Raw genomic sequence first — 14,855 nt, 5'->3', positions numbered from 1 at the left:
TGTATCCCTCCATTAATCTCATGCGATTACTTTCTTTCTTTTGATTTTGATATGTATCTTGTTTCCCTTTTTTGATACCTTATTTTTTATTAGATTTGTTTGCTCTTTAATTTAACTCACTTATAGTATTCTCTTTTCTTTGTATTTAGGCCATGAATCGTTGTGACCATACTGAATATTTATATGTGTGTTTATATTTTCTATATTTTGTCAAGAAACTGTTACATAACATGTTTACGACAATAAACATTTCTGTCTGTCTGTCTGTTTGTCTTAAAATAACCGCGTCCTAGATAATATAGCATATATATATATATATAAACAAACTTTTTACGTAATATATAAAAAATTTAAGTTAATGGCAAATGTTCATCTTATTCAACTTATTGTTTTATTTCGTCACACCATGATTTTCCAATTTTAGTTGTATTAGTACCTAAACGGAAGTAACATTATTTAAATCGTACCCTTGAAGTTTAATTTGAGGAGAAATCGACTGAACGACTTGACTGAAGATGTTGTTATTTTTGAACATTGTAAAGGTTACATTTTAGATCGGTATGCAGGGTATGTTAGACATACGAACGCAAATAGAGCACCGACATTCCCATGTTGATGAAAGAACCGGATCGGCCAGTCGGGAATATCCCAACCACACTCTCGAAAATGCCCCCCCCCCCCCACACACACAATCCGCCCCCACATAGTCGTGTTGTTATGATAACACAACAACCTTCTTCATATTTGGCATTTGTAAACAAGTTCATAAACAAATCCTATTAACTTATGATATAAGTACACATATTACATATATATTAAATTGCGCAATTGCCGCCGAAGCCGACTTTTGATAAGTTTGGCCCTTCATCCGAGGCTTCTCCCCCACCCCCCCTCCCCGTCGTCAGTTTTTAAGGGGATAAAAAGGCACTGAATGAATGAGTGAGTGACGGTGAGTGAGTGAGTGAGTCGGGGAGTCACGGGAGAAAGAATAAATAAATAAATAAATAAATAAATAAATAAATAAATAAATAAATAAATAAATAAATAAATAAATAAATAAATAAATAAATAAATAAAAATAAATAAATAAATAAATAAATAAATAAAAACATATATGAATGAATGAATGAATGATGAACGATGAATGAATGAATGGATGAATGAATGAATGACGGACGGGCAACGGACGACTTGTATGAAGATGATTAGGAATGTTATATACATGTTCGTTGATGAACTTTGACACACTTCGAGTTATCTATGGAACAAAATGCAGAGTTGTCCCTTGTGTACACAATATCCAAGATGGCGTCGAATCAGGAAGAAACTCTGAGCATCGATGTAAGCGGATTTTTCAGCGCTTTCGTGAAAGCAGACAGTGACAGTGAAACGGAAGACGACGATGAAGTATCCATGTTTTGTACAGCCTGTCTGCACCCTTATAACGGGGAGGAAAAGGGTGGAACCATCGTTTTGAAGTGTAAACGGTGCGGTCAAACCGACACGATTTTGGAGGAAAAAGTGGGAAATATCAGTCCTAGACAATGGATTGGCGACGCTATGAGGAATCGATTTCTACAGGTATGCTAAAGGCAGTTGATGACTTATTTAAAACCAGTTTTCTATGTCTATATTCGTAAGTAGGTCAAAAGGTGTCAGTCAGATTACCTGTCCACATGTGGTGCTTTACAAAATCAAAGCACAGAAGGTGCGGTAAGAAGGAAGTATGCTCTGAGCCCATGATTACAAACAGTCTCAAGTCCGATTTTATTACTCAGGCAGAAAATTACTTTTATTAAATGAGAAAGAAATGTCTTGACTCCATTCATTTCACAAAAAAATAAATATAATTAATTCAGTAAATGTACAATTTTAAATAGTCATTACAACAATAAACAAATTCCATTATCAATTCTTTTAGGAAAGTTACAATGTAAAAGAAGATACTCAGACTTGAGACTGTTCATAATCATGGTTCCAGATTCTTGGACTGAGTGCTTAAAAGCCATTTTTAAAAAGTTGTATGTACAAACATTCCTAGATCATTGTTATATAGTTTCATAAAGAATTTTATTTGTATCTGGTATATTTAAAAAAAATACCAATTCTGCAAACACAAATGTGAAATACCTTCAAAAATGGGTGTATCTTGTTTGTAGCTATTTGGAATGATCATCAAATAATGTGAAGGTATTTCACATTTGTGTTTGCAGAGTGAATTATTAAATATCTTGAAGAAGAGAAAAATATATGTGTCACAGTACCGATACCTACACATGTGGTGAGGAGGTGTGTAAGCAGTCTGGTAGCTCAGTCAGTAGAGCACTCGCCCTGATAGCGAGGGGTCCCAGGTTCAAGCCCCGGTTTGGCTGCACACTTTTCTCACCCTGTGACACTTAATTAAAATTATATATATTTAGCTGTGCATATGTATATGACCAATTCAACTGTTTTATTTCACTCTGTTATTACATACAAAAAAAACCCCATGAAATTAAGAAATGTTTTATTATTTTAGGTGGTCAAAGAGCAAGAAAATCTAAAACTGAACTTAGTGGATCCAAACTTTCAAGAAGACAACTACAAAAGGATTACACTTGCCCTCCAGGAGTATACACACAACATACAGGCAGTGGCTGAGTGCATGTATGATGTCGTCAAACAGGTTTGTGTTGCTAATATGTTTGCAGTGTTCTGCCAAGGACGCGCCCTTGCGCCATTGGCGCAGAAAAAATCGGGATGGCGCAACGAAATACCTGTAGACGGGCCGATCGGCGCGCCCGTTTTTCGAAAAGCCGTTCTTACTTAATTGAATTTTTAAAGAGCCGTTTTGACTTAATCGATTTCTTTTTCAGAAGTTTTACAGCACAGCATTCATTCGATAAAACAACGATTTTCATTGGTCCGAATACATGTAACTATCCAACTGCGAGGGGTAGGATATTTTGTTTACTAAATTCAATGTCATCATCATGGCTGAGAAAAAGAAAACAAATCAAATTAGAGGGGGGAGATATAAACAAATTCAATTTCAATGAGGCCCTGGTGCATTATAGGAATGCAAAACAGGAAAATATTCCTGGGTGGGGAGGGTTACAATTTAGCGATGTGATTTGTCCGCGGATTCGCGGAATTCCGCGGATCTAATGGCCCCAAGGACCCCCCCCCCCCCAAAAAAAAAAAAAAAAAAAAATAAATAAATAAATAAAAATAAAATATTTTTTTTTTAGCTGATTAAAATAGATACTAGTGTGCTTTGGGGCCAATTTTTCTTCTACGGCAGTGTGCTTTTGACCCCAAAAGTGCCCCAATGACCGAAATGATTTCAGCCCTCCAGCTGCCAGGTCAATCACATCCCTGATAAAGCATAACAACACATTAACATGTGAAACTGTTCTTAACATATATCATTGTGTCTCATTTGTGCCATGTTTATAGTTTTTTTCTAAATGTTAAATGGATCTGTCCAATATTTGAGAATACTGATGTCATGTAGATGTTACACCATGTATAAAATGGGTAAATAAAACACTTTCATTTAAAAGTTTTCAATTTTTCCCTGGAAAAGGTCATGGCCCTTCACTTTTGAAAATGGCCCCTAATTTTCATGACTGCTGGGCCATTCGGCCCCATCTTTTTCAATCCTTGGCAGAACACTGTGTTTGTGTCCAATGTTAGGGCAAAAGTGGCAATACCTGACAAAGGGAACTCAATGAAAAGGCTATTTAACTTATTTTCAGTACTTTGTAAAGGCACAAGTGACAATAGCTGCTAATGGGAACCTCAAGGGAAAACCCCATTTACTTGACAAAGGAAACCTCAATCAAAAGGCCCTTCAACTTAACTTTAATTGCTTTGTCGGGGCACAGGTGGCAATGCCTGCCAATCAGAACCTGAAGGGAAAACCCTTTTACTTAACTTTAATTCTTTATAAGAGCACAAGTGACAATACCTGCCAATGGGAACCTCAAAGGAAAGCCCTTTTGCTTAACTTTAATACTTTGTAAAGGCACAAGTGGCAATACCTGCCAATGGGAACCTCAAAGGAAAGCCCTTTTGCTTAACTTAAATACTTTGTAAAGGCACAAGTGGCAATACCTGCCAATGGGAACCTCAAGGGAAAGCCCTTTTACTTAACTTAAATACTTTGTAAATACCTGACATTTGGAGCTAAAGGGAAAGATCCTTTGATTATAATCATGTGCAAGGGTGCAAAGGGATAAAACGTTCAAATGGATCTTTAGGGAAAGGACTTTGAATTTAACTATATAAATTAAGTTTAGTGGCACACCAGCAATACCGAACAGTGGGGGTGATTTTTAAAAAATAACAGTATTCTGTTGTTGTTTATCATTGTAGCTGCATTGCACCATTAAGTGAAAAAAGAAACATACATGTACAACAAGTCATTAACCGTTTTTTCCATATTTTTATTTTCTGTGTATTTCATTTTAATCATTCAAGTGAAGTCAAGTCAACAGCTTATTTAGTAGTTACAGGCCACTGGTCTAAAATACATAGCACACAACATACACAAAAAAGCATGAGTTGTGAGCTACACCTATATCTGGCCTCAGTATTGCAATCAATATTTAAAAAAAAAAGGAAAATAAATGAACTTTATCATTCAAGGATCTTGCATCCTTCTAAATATAAGACAAGAAGAAACTAGATATTTTCTTAACTTTCCAATAACATTGCTTTCTCTACTTTTCAGCTCAACTTTCCAGACATCGATGATAGTCTGACTGTGAGTGTTGAACGAGAAGCAGTTGAAATAGAAGCTATGAGAGCAACTAACAGACTGATAAAGATTCACAAAGCTCTTTTGGAAAATAGCAACAGTGGCCTTGAACCTCTTGAGAGTGAGACCCAGATATGTAAAAGAGGAGGGAGACGAAAAGGCGGAGTGAAAAAGGAGATTGAATACACTGAATATGACAGTGACACCAAAGCAATTATTGAAATGTCAAGAGAGCATTCTCAAACTCTTGGAAATACTGTTCTTACACTGATAAATGAGCTTATTGATAAGTATGATTTACCAAAGGATTTGATGGATAGATTAGAGGAGAGGATTATTAAACAGTATCATGAGGATAGAGAGAAAGAAAACAGGAGGGTGAAGAAAGATAGGCAGAAACAGTTTGAAGCAGGTTTGAGTAGCAAGAAAGCTAGGAAGAGACAGAAACGAGCAATGTATAAGAAGAGGGCTGCTGAAGCAGATAAGAATAAAGATGATGTTCAGAGAAAAAAGGATGAGTGCAATGATACAGCTGAAAGTGTTCTAGAAAATAAGGAAGATGCCACTGAAAATGTCAAGGATTCAGAGAATGAGAAAAGTGAGACAGATGAAAGCATACAAGAAAAGAGGGATAACGATCCTTTTGTTGAGCAATTCTTCTCAGTTTTGGAAGAGAAGTTCTCCATTAAATTTTATGAAGAAGAACTGGTTACAGGTCTGATATCTGATGTGACTGATGAAGAGATAGAAAAGAAAGAAGAATCAGAATCTGCTGATAGTGACAAAGAGAATGATTGTAAGGGTGCTGAGGGTGGAACATCACCAGAGAGAAGAATTCAGAAGAGGGAAATTTCAATGCAGTTTAAGAAAACAAGTGATGGGTTCATGGTGAATTTTTACACATTATCTGCAGCATTTATCAATGAGCTTCAAGCAATCAAAAGTAAGTCACTGGAAAGTAGAAAAGAGAAAGCATTAGCAGAGCTGCATACGCGAATTCAAAGAATGAAAGATGAAATGGAAAAGATTGAAGACGTCGTGACAGCAGAGTTGAGCAAAGCTTATGAGAGAAAGATAAAGAAGTCAGTGAAGCAGCAACAGGTGATGAATGACAGGAAGAGGCAGCTGAAAGATGCAAAGAAGTGGATAGATTTCTATGCCAGTACAGGACAGCACGACAAGATTAGAGAAATGAGAGATGAACTTCATAGAGTTGTGGGAAAGCAAAATTGAGGCATCCGATGTACAGTGTAGCTTGTCAGTTCATTGAGCCTCTGGTAATGATGTTAAATTTTGATGCCTGGTTACCACATATACTTTTTGTTTCATTTGAAAGAGTAGGAATGGCTTATTACTTATTCATGTATGTAAAAAGAAAAACCGAAAATTCGTTACAGACAAAAAAAGGTATGGTAGATGTCAAACAGCCTAATTTTATTCAAGTCCAATAGACTTGTTTGTTATATATTTTTCGGTAAAGATGTTCCAAATGATATCAAAATATATGGGGTCACCAGGCATCCTGCATTTTTGGAATGGGGCCTGGGCATTTCTGATTGAGAAAAATGTGGCATTTTGACTTAAATTGGGAATTTCAATTATGCCTAGAAATGTACAAGAGTGCTTTAATACATAAACAGGAAAGATAAAATGATGTGATAAAGTTTGTTTCTTTAATTTTGAATTGTGCAGGTCCATTCTGTATCCACAAATATTAATTATATTTTTTTTACAAAATTGAACAATGTTTTTTAGAAGTTTGGAAACAAGAAGGCAAATGTTTTTATTAACGTTGGATGCATTTAAAACAGTTATTTTGCATTTTAATTGAAATCATGTTTTGTAGTTGATTTCATTTGCGTCATTTATTTGTTGAAGCAATTTAGATTTGATTTGTTTTCACCTTTAGTACAAGTTACAAGGTCTGAGCATCATTTTTATTCAGAGAAATATCCTGTAAATTACTTTTTAGTGCAAGTGTCCCTGTTTCAAACAGTGACTGGTGTATATGTTTAACACTGATGATGCTAGCATGCTTTTGCATTAAACAATGCTGTTTAAAATATTAATGTATGTGCATAAATAATATATATGTTGAAAATAAAATATGATGTTTTCATGATGCTGCAGTAAGTTTGTTAAATCGAAATGAATTCTGCTCTAATGTACATTTTGTAATTGTAAATAAGTTGAATTGATATTTTTGTATAATTGTCAATTTTTTGATGAATTTAGGGCAATTAGAAAATGTTAAATGCATTTCATTATTTTTTTTCTGAAATATTATTTGTCAATTTCCCCTTGTATTATGTTTTATTGCAATGCGATGGTGTTCATTTATCTTTCTGTTGTTATCATGGTATGGTTATGGTTTTGTTGATTATATGTAGACTGTGATTGTTGGAATGGCACTTGAAGTGATGTTGTTTAAAATGAAACTCTTATTCAAAATCAATACATACACATGTATAACAAACATAAATTTTGACTGATTGACCTTTAACTACTTACTAAATAATGCATTTATGGATTTTTTTTACTGATAACAAGAGTGTAACCGTGTATTTAATAGCAGAAAGTACAAAAATATTAACTGATTGGTGAATGCCAAAAGATTTACTGTGGTCTACTATAGTCTCATATGGTAGAAATACCGTGTTTTATGTTCATTTCTTTCAAAGTAAACTCGGTATTTTTCGACATTTATTCATCCCTTTTGGAAGATTAAAACAATATTATTAATTGTGGTAAATTTTATTTGGGAGTAATAGTGGATCTTTAAGGGTAAAGCACTTACATTGATACCGTTTAGGGGAATGCTTTAAGGGGTTTGTTGAATTTGATCTCATTTCAGAGCAATATAATTATATTGGAAGCTAGTGACAGTATTATTGATATTATTTAAGGAGCACCTCATTTTTTTTAATATAAGTGGCCTTACAATTCATTAGACCTAATAAATGTGATATCATGATGTCAGGAGATAATGTTAGTGTTATCAGAAATTGTGGTATAGTGTTATCAAGAGGTGGTGTTGATGTTATCAGTTAGTGTGGGTTTATTTTTGATATCAGGAGATGTAAAGGTTGTCTTAAAATGTAGTATTGTTGTTGATCCAAAAGTGCTTGATTTCCGAATGTGCTATTTTGCAATCAAATTATGAAATGAAATAAAGTCATGATTATTTTCATACCAATGCTTTTTGAGTGTTCCTTTATCGTTAAATCCCGAGACAAGTTTTTTGAGGATGAAAGAGGTCTTGAGTCTCCCTCGTACTGAAGATACTGTGGGTTCGATCCCATAGAGGACTTTCTTCCCAAGAACTCTCAAAATTGACACCAGTTACAGGGCACCAGTTACGAACAGGCTCACGTCTTGATTTCAGACATGAGACTCAAGATCGCAAACCTGCATTTCATTGTAACTTTCCTTCTAGCAAAGCATTAATGGTGGACTTTGCTAAATTATATTACTAATTGGGCATTGTACCAATATACACAAGTGTGTTTGTAAATGAAAGGGAATAAAGATGTTTCTCTCCCTTCTTTTAAAAAAATGATTTTCAGAAACTGAACTGTCATTACCCCATGTTTCTACTAAGGAAACGGAGCGAAATAGAGCCTGTTTCTGTCTGTTATTGGTCCCAGTTTCTATGAGGTGTCTGATTTCGGCACAATCGAGCTAATAGAAATTAGTATAAGCGAATACGTCTTGACCCAAGTTCAAAGCTGTTTGGGTGATAAAGAAAGAACTATCGTCTTAATGTCCTTACCTAAAATATTAGATCGTAAAGTCTGGGAATATGTGATAAAGCAAACAGTAATGCAACTGCTCATAAACGCTTCTGATAAACTGCAGTGTTCGCCATTTTAGTGTATTCAGTTTATTTATCGAAATACTTGGCCTAGTGGGAAGGGGTCCGCCTACAGAGCGTGAGGTCGAAGGTTCGAGTACCACACAGGTCTGTTCTGACATGCCCGGTTACTAAACCTAGCAACTGGTTAAATGAATTGGTATTTTGGTGATTAACACCTATTGCCTCACTGCCAGGCACCCGACATGCAGGATAGGAATCGGGAGTAAAGATGTTCATAAATCAAGGTGTCACATAATTTAGAGGAATGACATAACAGTATACCAAAACTATCTATTATTAAATGAAATCTTAATTTCAACCTATTAAGTATACCTGGTAATTATAAAGCACCTCAATTACAAACCTTAGATGATTTCTTAAAATTTTCAATGTCAAATTAAAAAAAATGTATAAATGTTTTGAACATATGTAGTTTGTGTTTTTTTTGTTCAAAAAGTTAAGTGCAGTGAGAATTTTTCAGAAAATATTTACGTTTTGATTTCATATGACCAAAGAGATACTTAAATTATGAAAGTGACTTTAGTAAGGAAATGACTTTGATGCTTTATGAATTCCAGCCCTGTATAGCAAACGGTTTCGTCGTTTGTTTTGAGGAGTTAATTAAATGTTTTCACCAAAGAAGCTTGCAATTTACTCATTTATAAAATATACACATACTTTCCCTAGATGATGATTTAAACGTTTCTATCAGATTTAAGTGTCTACAAGTGCATTTACATGTGACACATTCAGTCTGCCCATACACGATACGTGAGATTTTGCATTTTGGACCAGGGCGCTTTAAAGCTGCACTCTTACTCCCAAATAAGATTTACCACAATTAATACCATTGTTTTAATATACCCAAAAGGATGGATTGATGTCAGAAACAATGGTTCTTATGAAGGATAATGAGTTTAATTTGAAAGAAAGGTACATCAGATAACACAGTATTTCCACCGTATGAGACGATAGTAGATCACAGTAAATCTTTTAGCACTCACCAATCATTTAATATTTTCGCGTTTTCAGCTCTAACATACACAGTTATAATCTTGTTATCAGTAATTGATATTTAATGTTAAAGGTTTATCACTCAAAATGTATGTTTGTTAAATATGTTTATGTATTGATTTTGAATAAGAGTGTCACTTTAAATGTAGCTAAGCAAATATTAAGACGTAAGCCTACCGCAGCGGTGAAAATAAACAGCAAGTGTATGGGTTTAAATCCCTTTTATGCGGTAATGATTGTCAATTTAGAAAATGTCAATATTTACAAAAGTATGTATTGATACACATTTATAGTCTAGCGATATCAGGAAGTACAGACGAATTAGCAAACAAACACTGATAACAGCCGGACACCAGGCAGGGGCGTAGCTAGGCTTCACTGAATGGTACGCACGAAAGGGGGAGGGTGTGGGAGGGGAATATCATTGTATACGGTTCGGGGTGCTCCTAGGGGGAAATGGAAAATGGAACTAACATGTTGAGCACTGATGTGTATTTGGAGGGATTTATAGGTTCCAGGCCGCCGACTTTGTAGTTACCAAGTGATTAATTTAGGCTCAGTAATCTATCGAACACAGAGAATCCATGCTTACTATAGCTAATCTTCCCTTTATTCTGATATCAATATTTAGCTTAGCCCTCGACTATTCTATTTTTGGCCATAATTATTTTTTTTCATTTTTCAAATTGATCTTACGCACATGCGTAAGTGAGTAATGCTGGCTACGCCCCTGCTAGAACAAGGCCCTTGTAACAGAGCAGAAAACGAATTAGCTATGTTGGATACTGAACAGACTGCATATAACTGAATGCCTTGATAAGGGTTTTTATATAGGGATGTTTTAACATGAAACATTTTTAAACAATGCTTGAATTCTTATATTGGCTGTCAAAATGTGACAAACGCTTACATGATATTGAAATGAAGAGGTTTGTTTGATTTTGTTCAAAAACGTAGATTCGCATTCAAGTACTTGTGCATGTAAATATAGAAGATGAAATTGATTTGTTGCTTAAATATACATAAGTATTATCCAAATAAGAACCAAAGCCCTACAGAAAACTAAGGTTTAGTTGGCCTCTCTCCTCCGGAAATAAGACTGAATGTTTGTATGTCTGGCAAATACCGCCATTTTAAAGATTAAAGATTTTATATGGTTTGCACACAACAAGCATTCATATTTCTATAATAAGAAAGGTTTTGTGCACGTATACTTGAACGTGAAGCTACACGTACATGTTAAAGTGTGTCACAAGTTTGCGATATTTCACTTAAACGTTTACTTGTACACTCTCATATATACTCACTGCCCCCGTGCTTCTAAACTCGAACAATGAGCTCGCACATCCAGACGTAACTTGCGTATAAAGTAGGCCACACCTACACATATTCGCACTAGTACCCACACATGGTTGATATGACTTGTGTAGAAAGGTGGCCCACACGTTCACGGACCGGTACAGGTACCCACACATTGATGACGTAAATTGCGTATAACGTAGCCCACACGTTCACGCACCGGTACAGGTACCCACACATTGATGACGTAAATTTCGTATAACGTAGCCCACACGTTCACGGACCCGTACAGGTACCCACACATTGATGACGTAAATTGCGTATAATGTAGCCCACACGTTCACGGACCCGTACAGGTACCCACACATTGATGACATAAATTGCGTATGACGTAGCCCACACGTTCACGGACCGCACAGGTACTCACAAATTTATGACGTATGTTTTGTATAATGTTCACAGGTACCCATATTTTGATGACGTACTTTCGTATAACGTAGCTCACACGAACACAGACTTGTACAAGAAGTGCTTTTTAACCTTTTGAAATCGTATCTATATAAACAGCAGTGGAAACTCATTTTAGAACTAATATTTAGGTAATCTCCTGAAAATTGCATGGTACCAATTTCATGCTTTTGCATTTTGATATGGGAAAGTGGCAACATACAGCGATTCTTGGATTAACACGTCGGGAGAAGATGGCTTAATAGCGAAACTTGGACTCAAGGATCTGGTAAAAGTGGCTTTACAGCGATACTTAGACTAACACATCATGGGAAGTGGCTAAACAGCGAAACTTGAACTCAATGATCGGGAAAAGGGGGCTTTACAGCGATACTTAGACTAACGCGTCGGTGGAAAGTGGCTAAAAAGAGAAACTTGAACTCAAGGATCGGGAAAAAGTGGCTTTACAGCGATTCTTAGACTAACGCGTCGGGGGAATTGGCTAAAAAGCGAAACTTGGACACAAAGATCGGGAAAAAGTAGCTTTACAGCGATACTTAGACTAACACGTCGGGAGAAAGTGGCCAAAAAGCGAAACTTGAACTCAAAGATCGGGAAAAAGGGGCTTTACCGCGATACTTAGACTAATACGTCGGGGGAAAGTGGCTTTATAGAGAAACTTGGACTCAAAGATCCGGTAAAAATTGGCCATTCAGCGATACTTGGACGATTAGATCGGGGAAAGTGGCTTTACAGCGAAACTTGGACTCAAAGATCGGGGAAAAGTGACTTTACAGCGAAACTTGGACTCAACAATCGGGGAAAATGGTTAAACAGCGATACTTGGACAAAAAGTGTTATACAGCGATACTTGGGTCTAAAATATAAGGGAAAATGGCTAAAACGCGATACTCGGACTATAAGATCGGAGGGGTGACTATACAGCGATACTTGTTCTCAAGGATCGGGGGGGGGGGGGGGGGGGGGGTAGCTGTTTAGCGATACTTGGACTATAAGATCAGGGGTAGTGGCTAAAACGCGATACTCGGACTATAAGATCCGAGGGGTGACTATACAGCGATACTTGGACTCAAAGATCAGGGGAAGTGGCTGTTTAGCGATACTTGGACTAAAATATCGGGGGAAGTGACTATACAGTATACAGCGAAACTATGACTAAAAGATCGGGGGAAATGGCAACACAGCGATACTTGGACTAAAAGAAACACGTTCACTAGATACAACACATGTCTTTAGATAAATAATTTAAATCAATCCTGAACAAGTGATATCTCGTACAAAAAATCATCTCCAGGTGCTTTATTCTCCTATCGAATCATACCATATCTCGTTTTTATAAATTTTAATATGAGTTTCATGAGCATCATATACGCCTTTGGGGTATAATGAACACTAACAGGTCTGGATCCCGTTGTGTCCTTTTCATATAAGACCGTATTTCATGTGGTGTAATTCGTTATCATTTATGGTACTTTTTATTAATTCATTTATGAACTTAAAGTAGACTAGTAGATGTATAATGAAAAATGTGTCCTATTAGTTCATCAATGATGCAACACCCGTTTTGAATTAACATTCACTTACATACGCAAGAAAGTATCTACATCGCAAATCCGGTATTCTTTCATTGAAACGTGCTTTTAAGCAGGCTTATATACTCTTCTAAAACTGTTTAATCAAGTGCACTGAATGATGAAAGTGGCAAACTATTTAGGAGTGTATTGCTTATTTATATAATACCACAAACTGTATGTATATGACGTATAACAGATAAGGATGTATCTGTGTGTGTTTTGCAAAATTGCACATTCAAACAACCACAACGCCTTAAATTATAGCGTCGCTGGAAATAACACAATAATTGCAACAAACTTAATAAAAAAAAACCAAGCGACAAAAATTAACCACCACGGGGACATTTCATCAGAATCCTAGAAGCATTTTCGTACCTAGAAGAAATTTCCAACCGTAGAACGAAATGTCTAAAGTATTCATATTTTAGTGGTTCACTTTTTATTTTGTTCAATGAGACGACATTATTTCTCAAGTTTGCAATACATTTATCAATACGGTAAAACAACAGACAGCCATTATTGATTTAAATCAGGTGAAACGATATATTTAATCAGTGGCTGGCCCACTAAGTCGGTCGTTGACACATTCAAATGTAGACCACTAAGAAGTTTAAGATTGATAGTATGAACTTACACAATTTAATGGCTATGCGATTATGTCGTACCAAGCCATTTATTTTGTAAGTACATACTAACAACCTTTGACCATACCTAAGTACGAACATGCTCACTCGGTCTATATGATTTATTATTTAACAACCCTCTCTATATGAGGCTAAATAGGTCTAAAAGCCTTCTAAAGAGTATGTTTTCAATTTAATTTAATTCAATTCAGTTCAATACGCTCATTTCTTACTGCAATGTAATACTTATATAACATTTTGACAGATCACTCGTTACGATCCATCATCTGCATGTTTTGTATTATAATTTATTTAATTAATAAAACGTTCCATTTCATTAACATTTTCACATAATATAGAGGTATGTACGGGTAACAATACACTGATTGATTGCCATATACTCATATACTCATGTCATATTTGGACATTTATTAGGGAATTTCCTTGAGTTTGTGTTAAGTTTGAAATTAAAACCAGGCTAAAGGTCAATTTTAATTAGTTGACATGAGGTCAGCGACCGGACACTAGAGTAAATTCAAACCCACTGCGTGTAATTAGAAAATATTTACAGGAAAGTAATGAATACAGTTGTATTTACAATCACTACGTTTAACTAATTTCATTTTGTATTATCGAATAGCATGAACATTGATCAACTCCACGTCTCATACAAATTACATGGTTTCTTTTTTGTGATAAAACATCATGTTTGAAGGGATGAAATATGATATTTTAAAAAGAGGAAATAATTGAAGTATTGTCATTTTTGACAATTTTGACGGGTTACATGCGGATGAATTGAATAAGGCTGTAGAGTAATTATTACAGTTCGTGAACTTGAAGTAGACGGGTTTTTCATTAAGCAACTTCAACTTTTAATAAAAAGAATTAATTTCACCAAAATGGAACATAAAATTGAATGTACAGTCAGTGTGTGATTTGTAGACATATTATAATATTTTATTGCGTGACTATAGTTTCTTTTAGATAAAGAATGATCGAAGGGTTCTGCACCCTTCTGCCCTCATGGCGACCAACATGGGGACCCATCTGTCTTCATTGAAGTTAAGGCTTAAGACAGTCAAATATTTTTTTTTATTTTGATTAAAACCTATAATATTTTTTAAATACATTACACTTTCCAAATGTGGCAGTTGAAACTATAACTTCAATTAAACACAATCCCTATTATTTTTGTCAAAATCATAAATTGGAAGTTCTTTACAGCCTATATGTCTTTTTCCCCCCTTAACACCCAGCCCTGTCCTTTTTCAAAT

The 14,855-nt window shown here is 35.4% G+C and overlaps 1 protein-coding gene across 1 annotated transcript; it reads left to right on the top strand.

The window, feature by feature from the left end:
• The first annotated feature begins 1,304 nt into the window (after positions 1–1,304).
• On the top strand, positions 1,305–7,936 carry LOC128242272 (RNA-binding protein 25-like). The gene is made up of 3 exons (XM_052959364.1): positions 1,305–1,581; positions 2,519–2,665; positions 4,718–7,936. Exons 1-3 carry the CDS (start codon positions 1,306–1,308, stop codon positions 5,975–5,977), a joined length of 1,683 nt encoding a protein of 560 aa, XP_052815324.1. The 5' UTR covers position 1,305; the 3' UTR covers positions 5,978–7,936.
• Positions 7,937–14,855: the final 6,919 nt, after the last annotated feature.

The sequence above is a fragment of the Mya arenaria genome, chromosome 8 (genome assembly GCF_026914265.1).
Source record: "Mya arenaria isolate MELC-2E11 chromosome 8, ASM2691426v1".
In the NCBI taxonomy this organism is placed as follows: Eukaryota; Metazoa; Mollusca; class Bivalvia; order Myida; family Myidae; genus Mya; species Mya arenaria.
Note: the sequence above shows the minus strand (reverse complement) of the source record. Positions and strands in the feature narration are given on the sequence as shown.